The sequence below is a fragment of the Chelonia mydas genome, chromosome 3, assembly GCF_015237465.2.
Source record: "Chelonia mydas isolate rCheMyd1 chromosome 3, rCheMyd1.pri.v2, whole genome shotgun sequence".
Taxonomy (NCBI): domain Eukaryota; kingdom Metazoa; phylum Chordata; order Testudines; family Cheloniidae; genus Chelonia; species Chelonia mydas.
In genome coordinates, this window is record NC_057851.1 from 82593246 (window position 1) to 82610237 (window position 16992).

The 16992-nt window shown below is 38.6% G+C and overlaps 1 protein-coding gene across 2 annotated transcripts in view; it reads left to right on the forward strand.

The window, feature by feature from the left end:
* The window catches only part of SLC16A10 (solute carrier family 16 member 10), a 168734-nt gene that overhangs the window by 107339 nt on the left and 44403 nt on the right, over positions 1-16992 (forward strand). Inside the window, exon 3 of one of the 2 annotated variants that reach the window (XM_043542816.1) lies at positions 2351-2528. In XM_043542816.1, coding sequence (XP_043398751.1) covers positions 2351-2528 — 178 coding nt within the window. Of the gene's footprint in view, positions 1-2089; positions 2529-16992 lie in introns of both variants that reach the window. The other variant, XM_037894649.2, reaches the window with a different exon arrangement.

A 16992-nucleotide genomic window follows, 5' to 3' on the forward strand; every position in this document is an offset into this window, starting at 1 on the left:
ACATTTAAAGTTTTTGCCTCTTAATGGATAGGTTTCATATTGAAAAGAACAGATGTAACACGATCAGTAAATCATAGCCACATTTAATGGCTGCATGTCATTTATTTTTTAGAGCAAATATATACTGTACTTTTCTACATCTAAATTATGCCTTAATCTACTTTTTGATTAGATCATTGTCATGAGTCATTTTACAGACTGAAGAACAGTATTAGTTCTAAGATACCACATAGAACTCCAGGCCCTGAATACATCTATTTACAAAAGATTAGGCTGCCATCTTTTGGCAGAAGGAAAGGAACAAAAAACATTACGAACAAACACACACAAGATGTATTGTGCCATTGGACTCTGCTGTTTGATTTTAATATAATAATTCCAAGAGGATAGTCCTCCCAGTTTATTAATGTTTATTGCAGGCCAGTACTAGCCCAACTGTAGTTGCCCTCTTACGGCTTACCTAGACTAGGATAAAAGGTGTATTTTAAAAACATGTTAGCCAATATGTTTTAACTAATACATTCTAAAATTCTAGGGTTCGCTGCCACTGTCTTTCATATTTTAAAATACAATTTGCTCTGTTTGCACTATAGGTTTAAAAAGTTGTACTTAAAATGTGTTAGCTAACTGTTTTGTAAAATGCATCTTTCATCCTTGTCTAGACAACCCCCTGAAATAAGCGCTTGGTACTTGACTTTCTAACAGAATTCTAACTCAGAATTCACTGTTGTAATCTCTCCTCTGTGTTGCAGCTGTCTCAATCTCCGGAAGATGAAAATATATTTTCATTACTTTGCTTGTATTCTCCTTATTAATTATATCCATATTCTCTGGAGCAAGCATCTTTTTGGTGGCAGCCTAATCTTACTTGTGTAGCAAGAGAATGGCCCTGTTTTCACTTCAGTTGTATTTTGTGGTGGAATCTCTGCCATGAGGAACAAATTATTGTGCTGCTTGTTCCTAATATAAACTGGAGTAAGAATGTCATTCTCTTTTAATAGATTTTTTTTCTCATCACTTTTTTTGGGCTGTACTATACCTGTGTATGTAAATATAAATGCTGGAAAACACTGATGTAAAAAAGTGAAAAAACTTTGAATATTTGGTTATGGTTAAAGGAATGTTGTCAGGTAAAAAATCATACTTAACAAAATCTGACCAGTTATATATAACCCATTATACTAAAATTTGAAATAATTTTCTAGTTTTATTCTTCACAATTAATAGTTTCAGAGTGGTAGCCGTGTTAGTCTGTATCAGCAAAAACAATGAGGATTTCCCCATACTAATTTCCCCCTCCTGTTACTCACATCTTCTTGTCAATTGTTTGAAATGGGCCACCCTCATTACCACTACAGAAGTGATTTTTCCTCCCTTGGTATTCTACTGTTAATTGAATTGTCTTGTTAGACTGACCCCCCTACTTGGTAAGGCTAATCCAACTTTTCATGTACTGTGTATATGTACTTGCTACTGTATTTTCCACTCCATGCATCTGATGAAGTGGGTTCTAGCCCATGAAAACTTATGCCCAAATAAATCTGTGAGTTTCTAAGATGCCACAAGGACTCCTTTTGTTTTTACAATTAATAGTGTTCATTTACTTCTTGCATTATTGTACTTTCCTTGTGGACCATAAAAATAGACATCCGATTCACTTTTTGGCCCTCAAGCATTATCATAATGTTGCAAAATTTGGGTTGCAAACATAGTAGGGAAATGCTTAAATCCAAACAAAGTATTATTTTCGCTGGATTTAAAAAACAAACAAACCACAGATGTTACTGAACTTATGTTTTGGGTCTAACTTGACCTGAGACTATCTCTTTAAGAATATTAAGTGTACTTTCAATCAGATCTCATCAATGAGAGTATGAAATATTCTCTGATTTTCCCACTTAACTATTGTATGCTTGAGTAGATAGAATTTACTTCTACAGTAAATAAGTATAAATTATATTAATATTTTATTCTGCAATCACATATGTGGAAGATTAACTCTTTTATATGTAACTGTTGAATATGAGCATTCACAGTGTTGTATGTAACATACTAATGCAATTTTCAAACTTTTTTTCTTTTGATATAGCACCATTGAACCTCTGTATTTCACCTATGGAATCTTATTTGCCTGTGGTTGTTCATTTGCATACCAGCCATCCTTGGTCATTCTGGGGCACTATTTCAAGAAGCGCCTTGGACTAGTGAATGGCATCGTCACTGCCGGCAGCAGCTTGTTCACTGTGTCACTGCCTTTTCTTTTGAGAGTGTTGATTGATTCAGTTGGCCTGTACAACACTTTAAGGGTTCTGTGCATCCTTATGTTTGTTCTTTTCCTGGCTGGCTTCAGTTACAAACCCCTCATTTCCAGTGCAAGTGACAAAGAGGGTGGAAAGAAGGGCATGTTGAGATTTCCTTCTGCAAAGAAGATTTTCAGTTTCTCCATTTTCAAGGTTACGGGTTATCGAATCTGGGCTTTTGGAATCCCCGCTGCACTTTTTGGATACTTTGTGCCTTATGTTCACTTGGTAAGTGCTATGTTTAGTTTTTTTAAAAAATCTATTCCCTTTATATTCTGGACTAAGAAAACCACTGGTAATAGGAATATCTAACACCAGAGTTGTACTGTGGAGGATCACGTGGCTTGCGTTCTAATGTCTGCAATTAGGAGACATTCTAGCTGTCAGCCAGAACCTTTGCACTCTCTTAGTCTGGAGCCAGTTTAATTTTTAGTTCCTCGTTTTCTCCCCTGAAGTTGTATAGAGGGGAAAAAGGAAAAATATTATAAATGCACAAGAAAGCCTCCACGTAGTATTCTGTTTCACTTCAAATAAATGTTGTACTATTGACTGAACAAAATTGTTTGATTTTTAGGCCCTGAATAGTAAACATTGCCAATTACACTGTATATTTATCAATCATTTGAGTGAGGATAGTGAGTGGATGCAGCATATTAGAGTTCAGAGCAGTACTGAGAATATACTTTAGAATATACAAATATTATGCTTTGGACTTATTGGATACTTTATGAAAAAACACTCCTGCAGATAACAAAATAGGGAGATTTTGACCAAGATTGTAATGAAAGAATTAAAATATATTGCAGAAAAAAAGTTGATTTCTAGTCCATCCTTAATTTCCCATTTTGATTGATATGTCAGTAATATTATTAACTAGAGCTGTGCCAAAAATTTGCACTGCTAGTAAATCAATGTTTTAATAATAAATTATTCACTGGTTTTGTTAGAAGCAAAATATTTGGGCTATATCTTGCCTTTCCCTTTGAAATTTCGTAATAATAAGTACGAAAAAGGAGATCTTGAATTTTGTATAATGCCAGTAGTAACATTCCCATTCCCATTTTCATGGGTTTATACCTGCCAAGGTTGGTTCTCCTTAGGATAGTTCCTGTCTCTACAATAACTAATAGGACCTAGAGCTATGGTGCCGTAGAAGCTGTCAATCATCTACATCTTGTGCATGTACTTCCGTTACTTTGTCTCCACAGCAGAAAAAAATACTACTCCCTCACCACCTTCTCCGCCTACAAAGTTCTTACTCTAATGATATTTGGTGCAACTTGGAGGCACCTTACATGAACTTCATCCAACTGGCCAAGTATCCCATTTCTTAGGAAGCTACTCAAAAATAACTCACTAACCGGGGCTGTCAAGCCTGAAGTGATGGACTTGCAAAGCAAAGGACTTAGGCCTGCTCTACACTTAAAAATTAGATTCACCTAGCTGCCAGGCTCAGGGCTGTGAAAAAATTCTAACCCCTAGTGGAGACGTGGGTTGGTCGATGAAATTTCTGTTGACATAGCTACCGCCTCTCAGAGAGATGGATTAACTACACATTGGAAGAACCCTTCTGTCGATGTAGGAACCATATCATTACAGCAGCATAGGTTCAGTGCTGTAGATATGCCACTGTAGCATCTGTAGTGTAGGCGTATCCTTAAAAGAAAAGAAGCTGAAGGGATGAATTGTTTATTCCATTCCACAGCCTCTTCAGCAAACTCACACTAAGAATGTTTGATAAAGAGCAGCCACTACCAGGGTTGCCATCTATTATGGAAAAAATCAGGATTACTTCAGTTTTCATTAATTTGTCTGGCATAAGTCAGTAACTTGATGCAAAAACAGTTTTATTTTTAAAAAATGCCTATATGCAACACAGTGGGTGACAAATTATGATGTCATGATGTTATATCGTTTTTTGGCAATGAATGCATCAAATACATGAAAAGATTCTGCATGAAAGATGTCACTGCTGGTATTAAATTAATGCAGGGGTCGGCAACCTGTGGCATGCGTGCCAAAGGCGGCACACGAGCTGATTTTTAGTGGGATTCTGCTGCCAGCCAGGGCCCTGAGCTGAGCGGGGCCAACGGCCAGGACCCTGGCTGGCAGGGGCTGGCGGACGGAGCCCCAGACTGGCAGCCGGCTGAGCTGCTCAGCCCGCTGCCGGTCTGGGGTTCCGTCTGCCGCCCGCGCTGCTGGTCTGGGGTTCCGGCCGCCGGCACCACTCAGCCCGCTGCCAGTCTGGGGTTTCGTAGGGGGGCAATGATTTGAATTTTTGATTGACCAAAAATTGTGACTTGTTTTTGGTTATTTTGTTATAATTGTATTATTAGTGGTCTTACTGTGTGAAATACAGTCTACTATTCTTATGTAGACTGTATTTCTTCAAAATAGTGAGTAAATCCTTTTTTAAACAAATCCCCATGTAGTGTAATTGCAGACTAGATACCACGTGAAGTAGAAGTAGTGAGGCACTGGACTTCTGTTTGCTTTAAGTTCTCCAGCTGCTCCAGTAAATGACAAAGCTCAAGAGGCGAGCAAAATAAATAATAATAATAATAATAATAATAATAATAATAATAAAAAAAAAATCTAATTTGATGCCTTCCTTGTATGTGTGAGGAACTAACAATAACTAAACAAATGAAAATCACTAAACATACCTTTAAAGTTCTTCAGAATTCTGAAAGACAAATCTAACATACCTTCCATCACTAAGGTAAATTCGGTTATGCAAAATACAGGCTAAAATTATGACAATCTTTTAACTAGCCAAAAGTACTGCTGCACATAAGAGATTCTCAGCTCTGTTAGAATGCTTGTAAATGGGTGCTGCTTGGGTCCAAGATTTGATTAAACCCACAAGTAGAGTTGCGGGAAAAAAATACAGCTTACTGATTTAAAATAGTTTATTCTGTTTATTATGCACTTTCATATATACAGATGCTCTGCTTTTGCAATATGGTCTCTTCTGTATCCTATAGGGGTAATTTATGGCTCAAATTGAGGGATAGGAATCCAGAATATAAAGCAACTTGTGATCTATGCTGCTTTTAATGGCATTATACTTTCTGATGATGCCTTGAAAAGAGTCATGTAAAGTTGGGTATGAAATGTAATATTTAGAAAATGATCTTGAAATGGCAATATCAAGGGTTTCCTCCCAGGAGATATCCTAAAACCTAGTATTTTGATCTTTTGTACAAATATCTAGAAGCATAACCTACCTTAATTTAACATCTCAGTAATATTAAAATGCTATGAATTTCAATAGGATTGGTTCAGTCTACCACATGTTGGGGAGGGATAGCTCAGTGGTTTGAGCATTGGCCTGCTAAACCTAGCGTTGTGAGTTCAATCCTTGAGAGGGCCATTTAGGGATCTGGGGTAAAAATTGGGGATTGGTCCTGCTTTGAGCAGGGGGTTGGACTAGATGACCTCCTGAGGTCCCTTCCAACCCTGAGATTCTATGTGGGGGGAAGCGTCTCCATTTCTGAGGAATTTACATTATCACAATAACTGACAAATGACCCAGAGAAAAAAACCAAGGATTCTTTTAGTAGAGTTTTCATAAAATCCTCAATTTGTTGTACTCTGCTTTGCCTGCAAGGAAAATCAGTCCTAAACAGCATCTTACACTTGGAAACATTCCTTCCATTCCAGTGCAAAACAAATTCTTTCTTTTTTTACTTCACAGTTTGTTACTGAAAGAAATGGGGAAGTCTTCTGTCTGTTTTACACTTTTCTCCTTTAAACATCTGTATCTTAAATTATTATTTATATTACAGTAGCACCCAGAGGCTCCAATGGGGATCAGGGCCCCATTTGTAGTAGGTGCTTTGCAAAGACACAGTTCCATCCCTGTAGAATTTACAATCTAAGGCAAGATGTGACCAGTGAATCACAAACAATATGAGGAAAGGGGAGGGAGGAGTATAGCATATATAACGGCGACTTATTACTATATAGGTATTTTTATAAATCTTATCAATGTAATATCTGTTTGCCTACATGCAGAATTTGATGGTTCTGAATTAAACACTTCAATTGATGATCACTAGCATTTCAGAAAACCTGGCATTCAAACGCCATAATAGATTAATCTCTGGTTCTAGTCATGTCAGAAGCAAAGAAAGTCAGGAGAAAGCAAGCCAGCAATAAATATACTGTAATGGTAAAATATTAATGTTTTGTGAACAAGCAATGCTACACCCATTGTAAAAGCAGTGTAATACATATGCTTTCAGGACTAGTAAACTTTTTTAAACCTTGATCTTGGATCATTGATCAGAAAGCAGAGTGTTTTAATACCTGAAAGAGCACCCATGTGTGAAAGATTTATTTTATGATAATTATTTTACATATAAGCCTAAAGGACTCCTCCATCCCCAATAGCAGAAGCTCTTTTGACCAAATCCAAATGTTGTAATATCACAAGATACACACTGCATCTTCTGATCCCCCTGAAGTTAAATGGATGGTCAATTTATGAATATCTGTCTGTTTAAATAATCCCTGATAAACACTCATCAGTTTAAAATATGTGCTAGTAAGAATGATAGGAAAAATGATTTGCAGATTGAATTTTTCAGTTACAGCTCGGGTGGGGGGGGCAGTGCGGGCAGTAGCACACGACCTGGCACCCCTGCTGGGGCTGGGGCTGGGGGTGGTGGGGCTGGCAGGCTCCTTATCTGGCTCTGTCCCTCCCCGGAAGTGGTGACATCCCTGTCCCTCAGCTCCTAGGCAGCGATGTGGCCAGGCAGCTCTGCGCGCTGCCTCTACCCTGAGAAACGGAGCCAATAGGAACTGAGGGGGCAGTCCCTGCGGGTGGGGGAATTGTGCAGAGACTGCTGGCCATGCTGCGCCTCCGCCTAGGAGCAGAGGGAGGGGGATGTTGCTGCTTCAGGGGAGTCCCCCAAGAGCCCCCACCCCCTCCCATGCCCCAACCACCAGCCCTGAGCCCCCCACCCAAACTCCTGCTGGGGAAAGGGGGGCACAGTGGCCTGAGACTGCCCCATTAATGGCTGGTGCAGGGGCTGCCTGAGCTGTTCAGGCAGCCCCCGGGCCAGGCGCACCGGCTTCTGCAGAAGTCATGGAGGTCACAGAAAATCTGTGATTTCCGTGACCTCCACGACAAACTCGCAGCCTTAATTATTACTAGGGATAGGAACTTAAAAATGCTTTGGGGAATGGTTATAGTAACAGAAACCACCTCTTGCAGCCGTAAACTGAGAGGCATAGAGCCCTGTGGATATTCCGCACACTCAACAGCCTAGGCGGGAGGGGGGAAAAGAGTAGTTAAGCAGCAGCGAATCCCACACACTCTGGCAACCAAGAGATGCTAGTAGGAAATAGAAGAAATGCTCCTTCTCCCTTCCAGCATCCAGATAGAGGTGGGGAGGGTGGCTTCAAATTATCTGACAACCTCTAGCCTGAGGTTGCTACAAAAAATGGGAAGTTCATAAGCAGGGTGCAGGGCTAACACCCTGAAACAAATCTCAGCATCTTCCCTTTTCCCAACAGTTGGAGGGATATAGAGGCTGGCTTCTTACCTTGATGTTGCCCCCGAACAGGGTCTCCATCCCAGCTTCACCCCATGTTTTGTATCCATCTGTGGCTAGTAGGGTTAGTCCTTTGGTTATTGGGTATCAGTAAAATTTCCTAGCCCTTTGTTTGGGTGCATGCATTGTCATGTTGGTAGTTGGGCAAGCGAGGTAGAGATGATGGGATAAATTAGAAATGAGAAGTATGTTACTGAGATAAGTGTTGGGGGAGAAATGGAAAAAGGAGAGAAAAATCTATGTTAGGAGATAGAGAATGCAGTGTAGGGAAGAGGAAAGAGGAGGAGTAGAGAAGACTGCAGGAAAATCTGTGTTGCTGTCTAATACAGGACGAAAAACAAGTGAAGTAAAGACAGGCAAAGCAGTTCTTACAAAGGCAAGGGATGGATTAAGTAGGGCTGGTCAAACAGTACTGCATAATTGTCTGATGAAACTCACTGGTATTTGTTGGGTAGTTTATTTGATAGTTTGTTGTGGTTATTATAAAATTATAAATTATAAAATATAAAATTATATTCAGAAAATGTATCACATTAATGCTAGTAGAATTTGTCAAATACATTTAATTAATAGTTTACAAGCCCTTATATTTAAACTCTTATATTGTCAACCAACTTACTATTTAAAGTTACAATTAAATACAGTGCACAGCTGTTTTACGTCTTTAAATTAAATGGGACATGGCTTTAGGATGAGGTGTGGTGACAAAAGTCCAAATGTAAGTATAAAAGAGGGGTAGAAGTTGAAGTGGAGAGGAATGATAAATTTTAATAGGGTCATAGAAGCAACAAGAGGGAGAACAGTGAGGAATCTGCTCAAGATCTTTTACTCTCCATTCACAAATGCAAAGAGTATGGGGAATAAACAGGAATAACTGGAATTCTTAGTACACAAGCAAAATTATGACTTAATTGGCACCACAGAGGCTTGGTGGGATAAATATTATGGCTGGAATGTTGATATAGAGGAGTACACCTTGTTCAGGAAGGACAGACAGAGGAAAAGAGAGAAGGTGTTGCGTTGTACTAGAATGTATGAACTTGTTCCAAGGTTCAGAAGGAGCTGAGAGAAAGGCCAGTTGCATGTCTCTGAGTGAAAATAAAAGGGGGAAAAATCTGGGGCAACATCATGTTAGATGTCTAGTAGAGACCACCAAATCAGGAAGAGGAAAGCGGAAAAATAGGAAAAATATTCAAATATTCTAGGAAAAATAACAAATATTCGAAACACAAGACCTAGAAGACTTTAACTACCAAAATATCTGTTGGAAAAATAATCCAGCAAAACACAGAAAGTTCAGTATGTTCATGGAAAGTGTTGGGGGGTGGGGGTGGGGAGAGAACAACAACTTCTTTCAGAAGGTGGATGAAGAAACCAGGAGGGCAGCCATTTTAACTTGATTCTGACTAAGAGAGAAATTGGTAGCAAACTGAATGAGAAGGCAACTTGGGTGAAAATGATCCTGAAATCTTCAAGCTTCATGATTCTAAGGAAAGGAAGGAATGAGAACAGTAGAATAAGGACAATGGACTTCAACAAACTTAGACAACTAGTAGGTAAGGTTACATGGAAAGAAAATCTAAGGGATAAAGGAGTTCAGGAGAGCTGTCAGTTTCTCAGAGACAATATTTAAGCACAGCTATTCTTCCCATCTTTCCTGACACAGAGGAAAGATAGGAAGAATAGCAAGAAACCAATATGGCTCCATCAGAGCTCTTTCATTACCTGAAAATCAAAAAGGAATCCTACAAAAAGTGGCAACGTGGAAAAACTGCTAAAGATGAGTACAAAAGAATAGCACAAGCATGTAGGGAAAAAATCAGAAAGGCTAAAGCGTGAAATCAATTACTCTTAGCAAGGGACATAAAAGGTAATAAGAAGAGGTTCGATAAATACATTAGGAGCAAAAGAAAGACTAAATAAAGTGTAGGTCCACTGCTTAATGGGGAAGGAGAGTGAATAACAGACAAAACCAAGAAGGTTGATGTGTTCAATGTCTATTTTGCTTCAGTTTTCACTAAAAAGGTTAATTGTGACTAGATACTTAACACAAATAATATTAACAGGGAGAAGGAATGCAAGCCAGAATAGGGAAAGAACAGGCTAAAGAATATTTAGATAAGTTCGATGTATTCAAGTCAGCAGGCTCTGATGAAATTCACCCTAGGTACTTAAGGAACTAGCTGAAGCAATCTTGGAAACATTAGCAATTATCTTTGAGAACTCTTGTCATGAGTTTATTATGATATTTTCTGACTGGCTTACACAACTGTATCAAGATGTGAGCCGTTTGGAGTCAGATTCCTAAGTAATGATAGCCTAACACTTGTTCCTTAGGATTACTGTCTGGAAATCAAAAAACATGTTTCAGGGTTAATATCAAATCCTCAGATGTCAGGTCAAAAATGTTTAAAACTCTGGGTCACCTGCAAAAGACACAACCCCATGGACATTACCAATAAGAATTTTCCATACTAAGGATCTTCAAAATAATATCCCATAGTGTAGTGAATTATATGATGTGGAAGGTTTAAACTACTCTTGTAACTTTTTGCACACATACTTCTATAAGAAGTTTAAAGCTCTTTCTTGTGAAAAGGTAGCTCATTCAAGCAGATTCTTCCCCACTTATTTTAAAAAGGGGAGGAAAAAAAGCTTTGATCCCCACAGCAAGTGCTCATTTATGGAGAGCAAGGAGCAGGGAGAGTAAAGAATAAATTTTAGAAACTTCATCTGATTTGAAAGCAAGCTTGAAACATACATACAAATCCAAAAAATATGATTAATAGAGAAGGGAGAAGAAATATAAATTTCTACGGAACACAGGACAATAGAGGACTGTGCTCATTTCAGACTTGGCAGGCTCTTTGAGAGGGAGCAGTTCCCTTCTAAGTCTCAAGATGGTTCCTGAATAGTAATTGATGATGAGCTTGCTTTCCATAGTGATTAGACCTAATATGAGGGCAGCAACATTTCAAATAGCTGCATTTATTTATTTGTATTACCACAGTGCCTAGGACCCTAAATATGGACCAGGACCCCATTGTGCTAGGTGCTGAGCCAACAAAACAAAAAGTTGATCTCTCCCTGCCCAAAGAGCTTATAATCCAACTATAAGGCAAGAGACAGCAGATGGATACAGATAGATGAGAGAGTAGAAGGAACTAATGAGACGATCAGCATAATTACTGATGCACTGATACCATAGCATTGTATGCATTGTTTAGTCTGCTGTCTTCAGGAAGATACTGGAATCATTTACCCCATTGCATGGGCTATTTAATCAATTATTTTCCTGTTCTGCTCAAGCATTTTCAACAACAACAATTGGATCCTATGTCAGAGACCTAGTTTAATTTCTTAATAATCTTTAACATCTGGCTCCAAAACTACAGGACAGGAAGGCACTTTGACAGATTGGATTGAGATTACATTTCCTATAGATCAGGCCTTCTGTCTTCCACTTCATTTCCAGCAATATTACCCTCAACATGATGCTGGGGTTTTGGTTTAGTGCTGGCTTTTGAGTACCACAGACCCCACACTACTTCATACAATCCTAAAGCGTAAACTGAAGGTGCCTATGCATAATCTGTTAGAGGTGATGAGATCATAGAACAAGATGATATAGCTGGCTGTAGCCTTTCTAATTGCTGCTGTGTTGGCCAGACTGATCTTAAGAATCAGAGAAACCATTCTAATAGTTCTTTGTAACCCAGATTGTCATGAATGTGTCTCCCAAACTTGTCTCAGAATTTACCTCCTCTTTTTTGAATTAGGCTTGCCTCCTCCTTCATATGTATTCTAAATTTCATCATCTCAAAGAAATCTTAAATTACATAAGAAGAGAAAGTGGTTTAATAACTGAACATTTGAAAACAGAAATAAGAGCCTTAAAACATCAATTGCTAGATGGGCAAAACTATGGACTAAGGAAACTTATTTAAAATGGCAGTCTCTGTGGAAATATATTTGAGAATACACTAGTAGATCAGTGTTGGAGAGCACCATATGAACAGTATAAGTTTTGCCCTCTATTACTAGACATAATGCAGATGCTTCCTTTGGTCAAAGAGGTCAGTTAAGATTCAGATTTTTCTATTTTACTTTTCTCTACCTTTGATATCATACAGCTTGCTTATCCATATCCCTAACGTAATTGCTAAATAGGTTAAGATACTGTACAAGCATACAAGAAAGAGTAGTATCTTGTTTGTATATCCACCAAACCTGAGGATACTGCCTTCTGTTTGTTATATAATTGTTACTATTATTATTAATGTCAATTTTTTTTTAAAATTATATGCTTTGAAAATTATACTGGAATACAGGCTTGAGACTTGGACAAATGACAGCTTGTAGTGGTACCAAAGCTCTTGAGCTTCTTCTGTTGTCATAGATGGCCAGCAATAACCCTAAGGTAGCCTCCAGACTGCAAGTTGTACAAGCCCCAAGAAAACAAATCTTACAGGTAAAATCACTTGCTTAGCAAAGTGAATTGCTGTATATCTGTTTTTTTCTTCTTCTGCATTTTCGTCAGAAAGGAGGATCCAGGGTGTGAAGCTAGCAATAAGAAACAAAACAGAAGGTTATTGCAGAATAGACAATAATAAACTTAGCCATGTCTTTAAAAGTTTATCAGAAAGATTCTAGGTATGGAATTAAGTCTACTAGCCAAAGACTGCTATGACCAGGTAAGGGAGCCTATCTGTAGTCTATGGTAAGAAGTCTAATCCCTACCCCAGCTACTAAACTTAAATAAGTGAAAGGCAGATGATGTGCTAGCTAGCATTTCTACCAAAGTTTCTGTCCCTGCTCAGGAATTCATGTCTTATATCAGCCTGTTGTTGGGAGAGCTGGTGAATTTGAAACAGACACAGGTACCTGTTATTGAAAAGAAGGAGATTTTTCTTTCTCCACCTCACTTCTATCCAGATCAAATATACAAATGGATTTTTCAAGCCCTAGATATCATTTTTACAGGGCTGGGGTACTAATATCAATTGTTTTTAAACGTTATCATGCACTTGAAGATTATTTCAAGCTATTTTATAGGGAATTGATCATTCAAGGATTACTATTGGAATAAATAAACCTTTAATCCTCTAGGTTCTCATTTCAAACACAGCCTAAATCAATAGTGACTGAAAGTAGTTTCTCATCTAATGATTGTTCAGAACCCAATGGGAAATTCATTTAGCTGTCCAATTTTCAGCAGCCAATTGTCCACATCAGAAAAGCCCTACATTTAGCACTAATTGACTTTCCTTATTGGCATTCTTTGCATAGACCAAAGACTGGAAACTGAGCTGGAACTGACTGGAAACTGAGTTTCCATTAAGCATGGAAACTGAACTATTCTCACCTGTGGAAATGGCAGAGGGGAGATGTGTTTAGTCCCTGTGACATTTCTTTGTGGTGTACTACTACTATTGATAAATAAAAGATTTTGTTCTCCAGGTCTGCCAGTCCATCACTAAAATTCTCATCTCTCTTCCTCCCCAAAACAGCAGGTAGGAGCAGCTCCCCACCCGGTGTTATCGTTGTGGTCTCTTTTTAACAATAGTTTGTAATCTTACTTTAGTTAAAATGTGAGGTAATAGCAGTGAAAGCAGATATGTAGCATTCTACATTGTCTATAAAATGCTGCTGTTAGTTTTTAGTTGTTGGTATAGTCATATGAAATAACATATTGCTTTGAATTGATGCTGCAGCTGGACTTTTTGAGGTAGCACCAAGATGAAGCCACTGTTAATTATTAAAAATAGTCCTGATAGAGCTTCCCACTCATGTATTGCAACTCTCTCTGTCCAGCTGTTTCAAATAAATTTAGAGCTACTGAAGGTGCTGTTTAGAATTCTTCTAGGGAAATGTTTCTGACCTCATATAGTATTACTTGTGGTAGATGTTTCTGTGAAGGTGTGTGGCCCATTATAGTAGCAACCACACCATAGTGTCAGCCTGTGCTCAGAGCAACCATCAGGCAATGCAGAGAGCATAGGGTAGATTCACAATAATTAAGGCTATGATTTAGTCACGTATTTTTAGTAAAAGTCATGGACAGGTCACAGGCAATAAACAAAAATTCATGGCTGTCCTATGACTTATACTATAAATACCCCCAACTAAATGTGGGGGCCACTGCTGCAGGGAGGGAAAGCCAGGGGGCAACTGCTGGGGGGGACAACAGGGCCAGCTGCTGCTCCGGCTTCCCTGGAACCGCTGCCGGGGGAGGGGGCGTGGCTGCTCTGGCTGCCCTGGGACCGCTGCTTGGGCAGTCCCTGAGGCCAGCTACATGGGGCCGCCTGAGCAGTGGCCGGTGTGGCTGGCTGCAGGAGCTGCTCCAGCAGCAGCCAGTGTGGCTGTCCCTGGGGCCACCTGAGTAGCTGGCCCCAGAGCCAGCTGCTTGGGTGGCCCTGGGGTCAGCCACAGTGGCCGCTGGAGAAGTCACAGAGGTCATGGAAAGTCACAGAATCCATAACTTCTGCAACCTCCGTGACAGATACAGAGCCCTAACGATAATGCCATCTTTACACTGCTGTTAAAATACTTCATTGTCTATAGTGCTCTCACAGGTTCCAACTTTTTACTTAAAATATTGACACGCGTTGCTAGAAGCTTTTAGAGTACCTCTGTAGAATTAGCAGATACCCATTATTTTCAAGTGAAGTTCCAGGTTCAGTTTAACATTGGCTGTTAATAAATGCTTTTAGTTCCTAATGACTGTCTCTCCCGTCTAGTACAACAAAGTGTTTAACACTTTTCAGTTCATGTCTTGAATGCAGGCTGGGTAATTTCTGAGAGAGTTCAACTGCAAATACTGCATACTTAAAATAATGCTTAAAGCATTTTTCAAAATGCCATTATATTAATACTTTCAAAAATATTTGTTTCCATTTTACAGAAGATGAAACTGAAGTAGAGTTCGTGACTTGTATTGCACACTTGGTTTGTAAAAATGTCTGGTAAATAGTGCCATTAAACTATATCTTCCTAGTTCAGTAACTTTGTTCTACAAGAGCTCAGAATTTTATTCTTTAAATTTATTTCAGAGAAAAGGTTACTCTTAACCTTTCATTTCTGTTAGAAAAAAAGCTATACTCAGTGTTTAAATGCAGCTGCAGAATTGCCTTACACAAATCAATCTTCTGCATGTTTTCCAGAAAATAGCTGGTGTCTGTCAAAAAGTTGTTTGACTCCACACCACTGCTACTTTTTAAAGAAAAAGGAAAATTGTAAAATAACCCCCCAAAGAACAACTTTCAGTATTCCTTTACCACTGCTTTGCTGCTCAAATATTAATCCCACTGTGTAAGACTTTTTGTCAACCAAAAATGTTACTTCACAAATGTACTTTAAAACAAATCCAGAAGCTATATACATTTTTGGGTAAATCAGATATCCTTTCTCTAATGGATTCGGTGGCTTGTCTAGACTATTTCTGCCTTTTAAAAATACTGAATAAACCCATAGTCTCTGTCATCCTGTTCATTCCCTTGACTCCTGTTCAAGGAGTTGTGCGTTTTTTTGTTGTTTTTGTTGTTGTTTTTTACTTTTTCTGCATCATTCATTTTCTTGGTACCCCCCCACTTCTTTTCTTTGAGAGGCTGCAACCAGCCTTTTTTCTAGGAAGTACAATATGAAGATGCATTTCAAATGGTGTTAAGTACTCCTAGGTGATTGTATGTTAAACTGCTATATCTTCATATTGTAGGTAATTTGAAAAAGTTAAAACCACTCAGGTTTTTCCACAAGCATGGTTGTCAAATATAAGTGCTATTCTCTCTTTCTTTCTCATCTGCTTTATCTACCACATTTCAGTTGCACAGAAAGTTCTGACAAGGGCTCTAGTGTTGTACAGTTCCAATATGGTTATATGGATATTTCTAATGGACCAGATCTTCAACGGCTCCTATGCTTTACTTGCTTTTCTAATCTTTGATTTATCTCCCTTCAGATTTCAACATCTGCTCCAATTTGATTGCCCAGGTTAGTGAAATTTACCCCCTTTGTCCAGTTCTGTAAATATCCTGCACAACTTATTCCTGCCCCAGTATTCATCAGTGTTGACCTGGCAATGTTTGTTCTTGGTTAGTTTGGCTACTTTTCTTTTGAAAGTCACACATTCTCTGTATTTTATTAAGGTGGAGAAGAAAAACCAAAGGAAGAAAATTCAGTTCCTACAAAATATTTCCTCTATATTAGTAATTTTGATGAAAGTATAGTTAAACTATAGTCTCTGTACAAGTAACAGAAGGGAAGAAAAGTCACAAATGAAAAAAGTATAAAACTCAAAGGTAAATCCAATGATTGGATAATACAAAAGTGGAAGTAAACAAAAGTCAGTTGAAAGAAGTAACCATTTATTTTAGGTTGTGGATGTACCCAGGTGTATAAAATAAGCAGATGTCTAAGGATAAGAGTAAATTCATCTTCATCAGGAGTACAGGATCAACAAGTCAGAAGGTGTCAGTTCTGTTAATTATCAACCATTTCACTGCTGTGGAACCAGACATACTGAAGTTAATGTATTGTAATTTCATTTATTAAGGTTTCTCTGACCACATACTTTTTAAAAATGTTTTGATAATATGAGCCACTGATAGAAGATTGATGAGCAAGCGGTGTATACAATTTCAAGACCTGGAACTAAAGTGTAAAAGTGTGTGCTCTTATTTTTCACAAAATACTATACAAAAAGTGGCAAAGAGTCCTGTGGCACCTTATAGATTAACAGATGTATTGGAGCATAAACTTTTGTGGGTGAATACCCATTTTGTCGGATGCATGTAGTGGAAATTTCCAGAGGCAGGTATAAATAAGCAAGCAAGAATCAGGCTAGGGATAACGAGGTTAGTTCAATCAGGGAGGATGAGGCCCTCTTCTAGCGGTTGAGTTGTGAACACCAAGGGAGGAGAAACTGCTTTTGTAGTTGGCTAGCCGTTCACAGTCTTTGTTTAATCCTGAGCTGATGGCGTCAAATTTGCAAATGAACTGAAGCTCAGCAGTTTCTCTTTGAAGTCTGGTCCTGAAGTTTTTTTTGCTGCAGAATGGCTACCTTTAAATCTCTATTGTGTGTCCAGGGAGGTTGAAGTGTTCTCCTAAAGATTTTTGTATATTGCCATTCC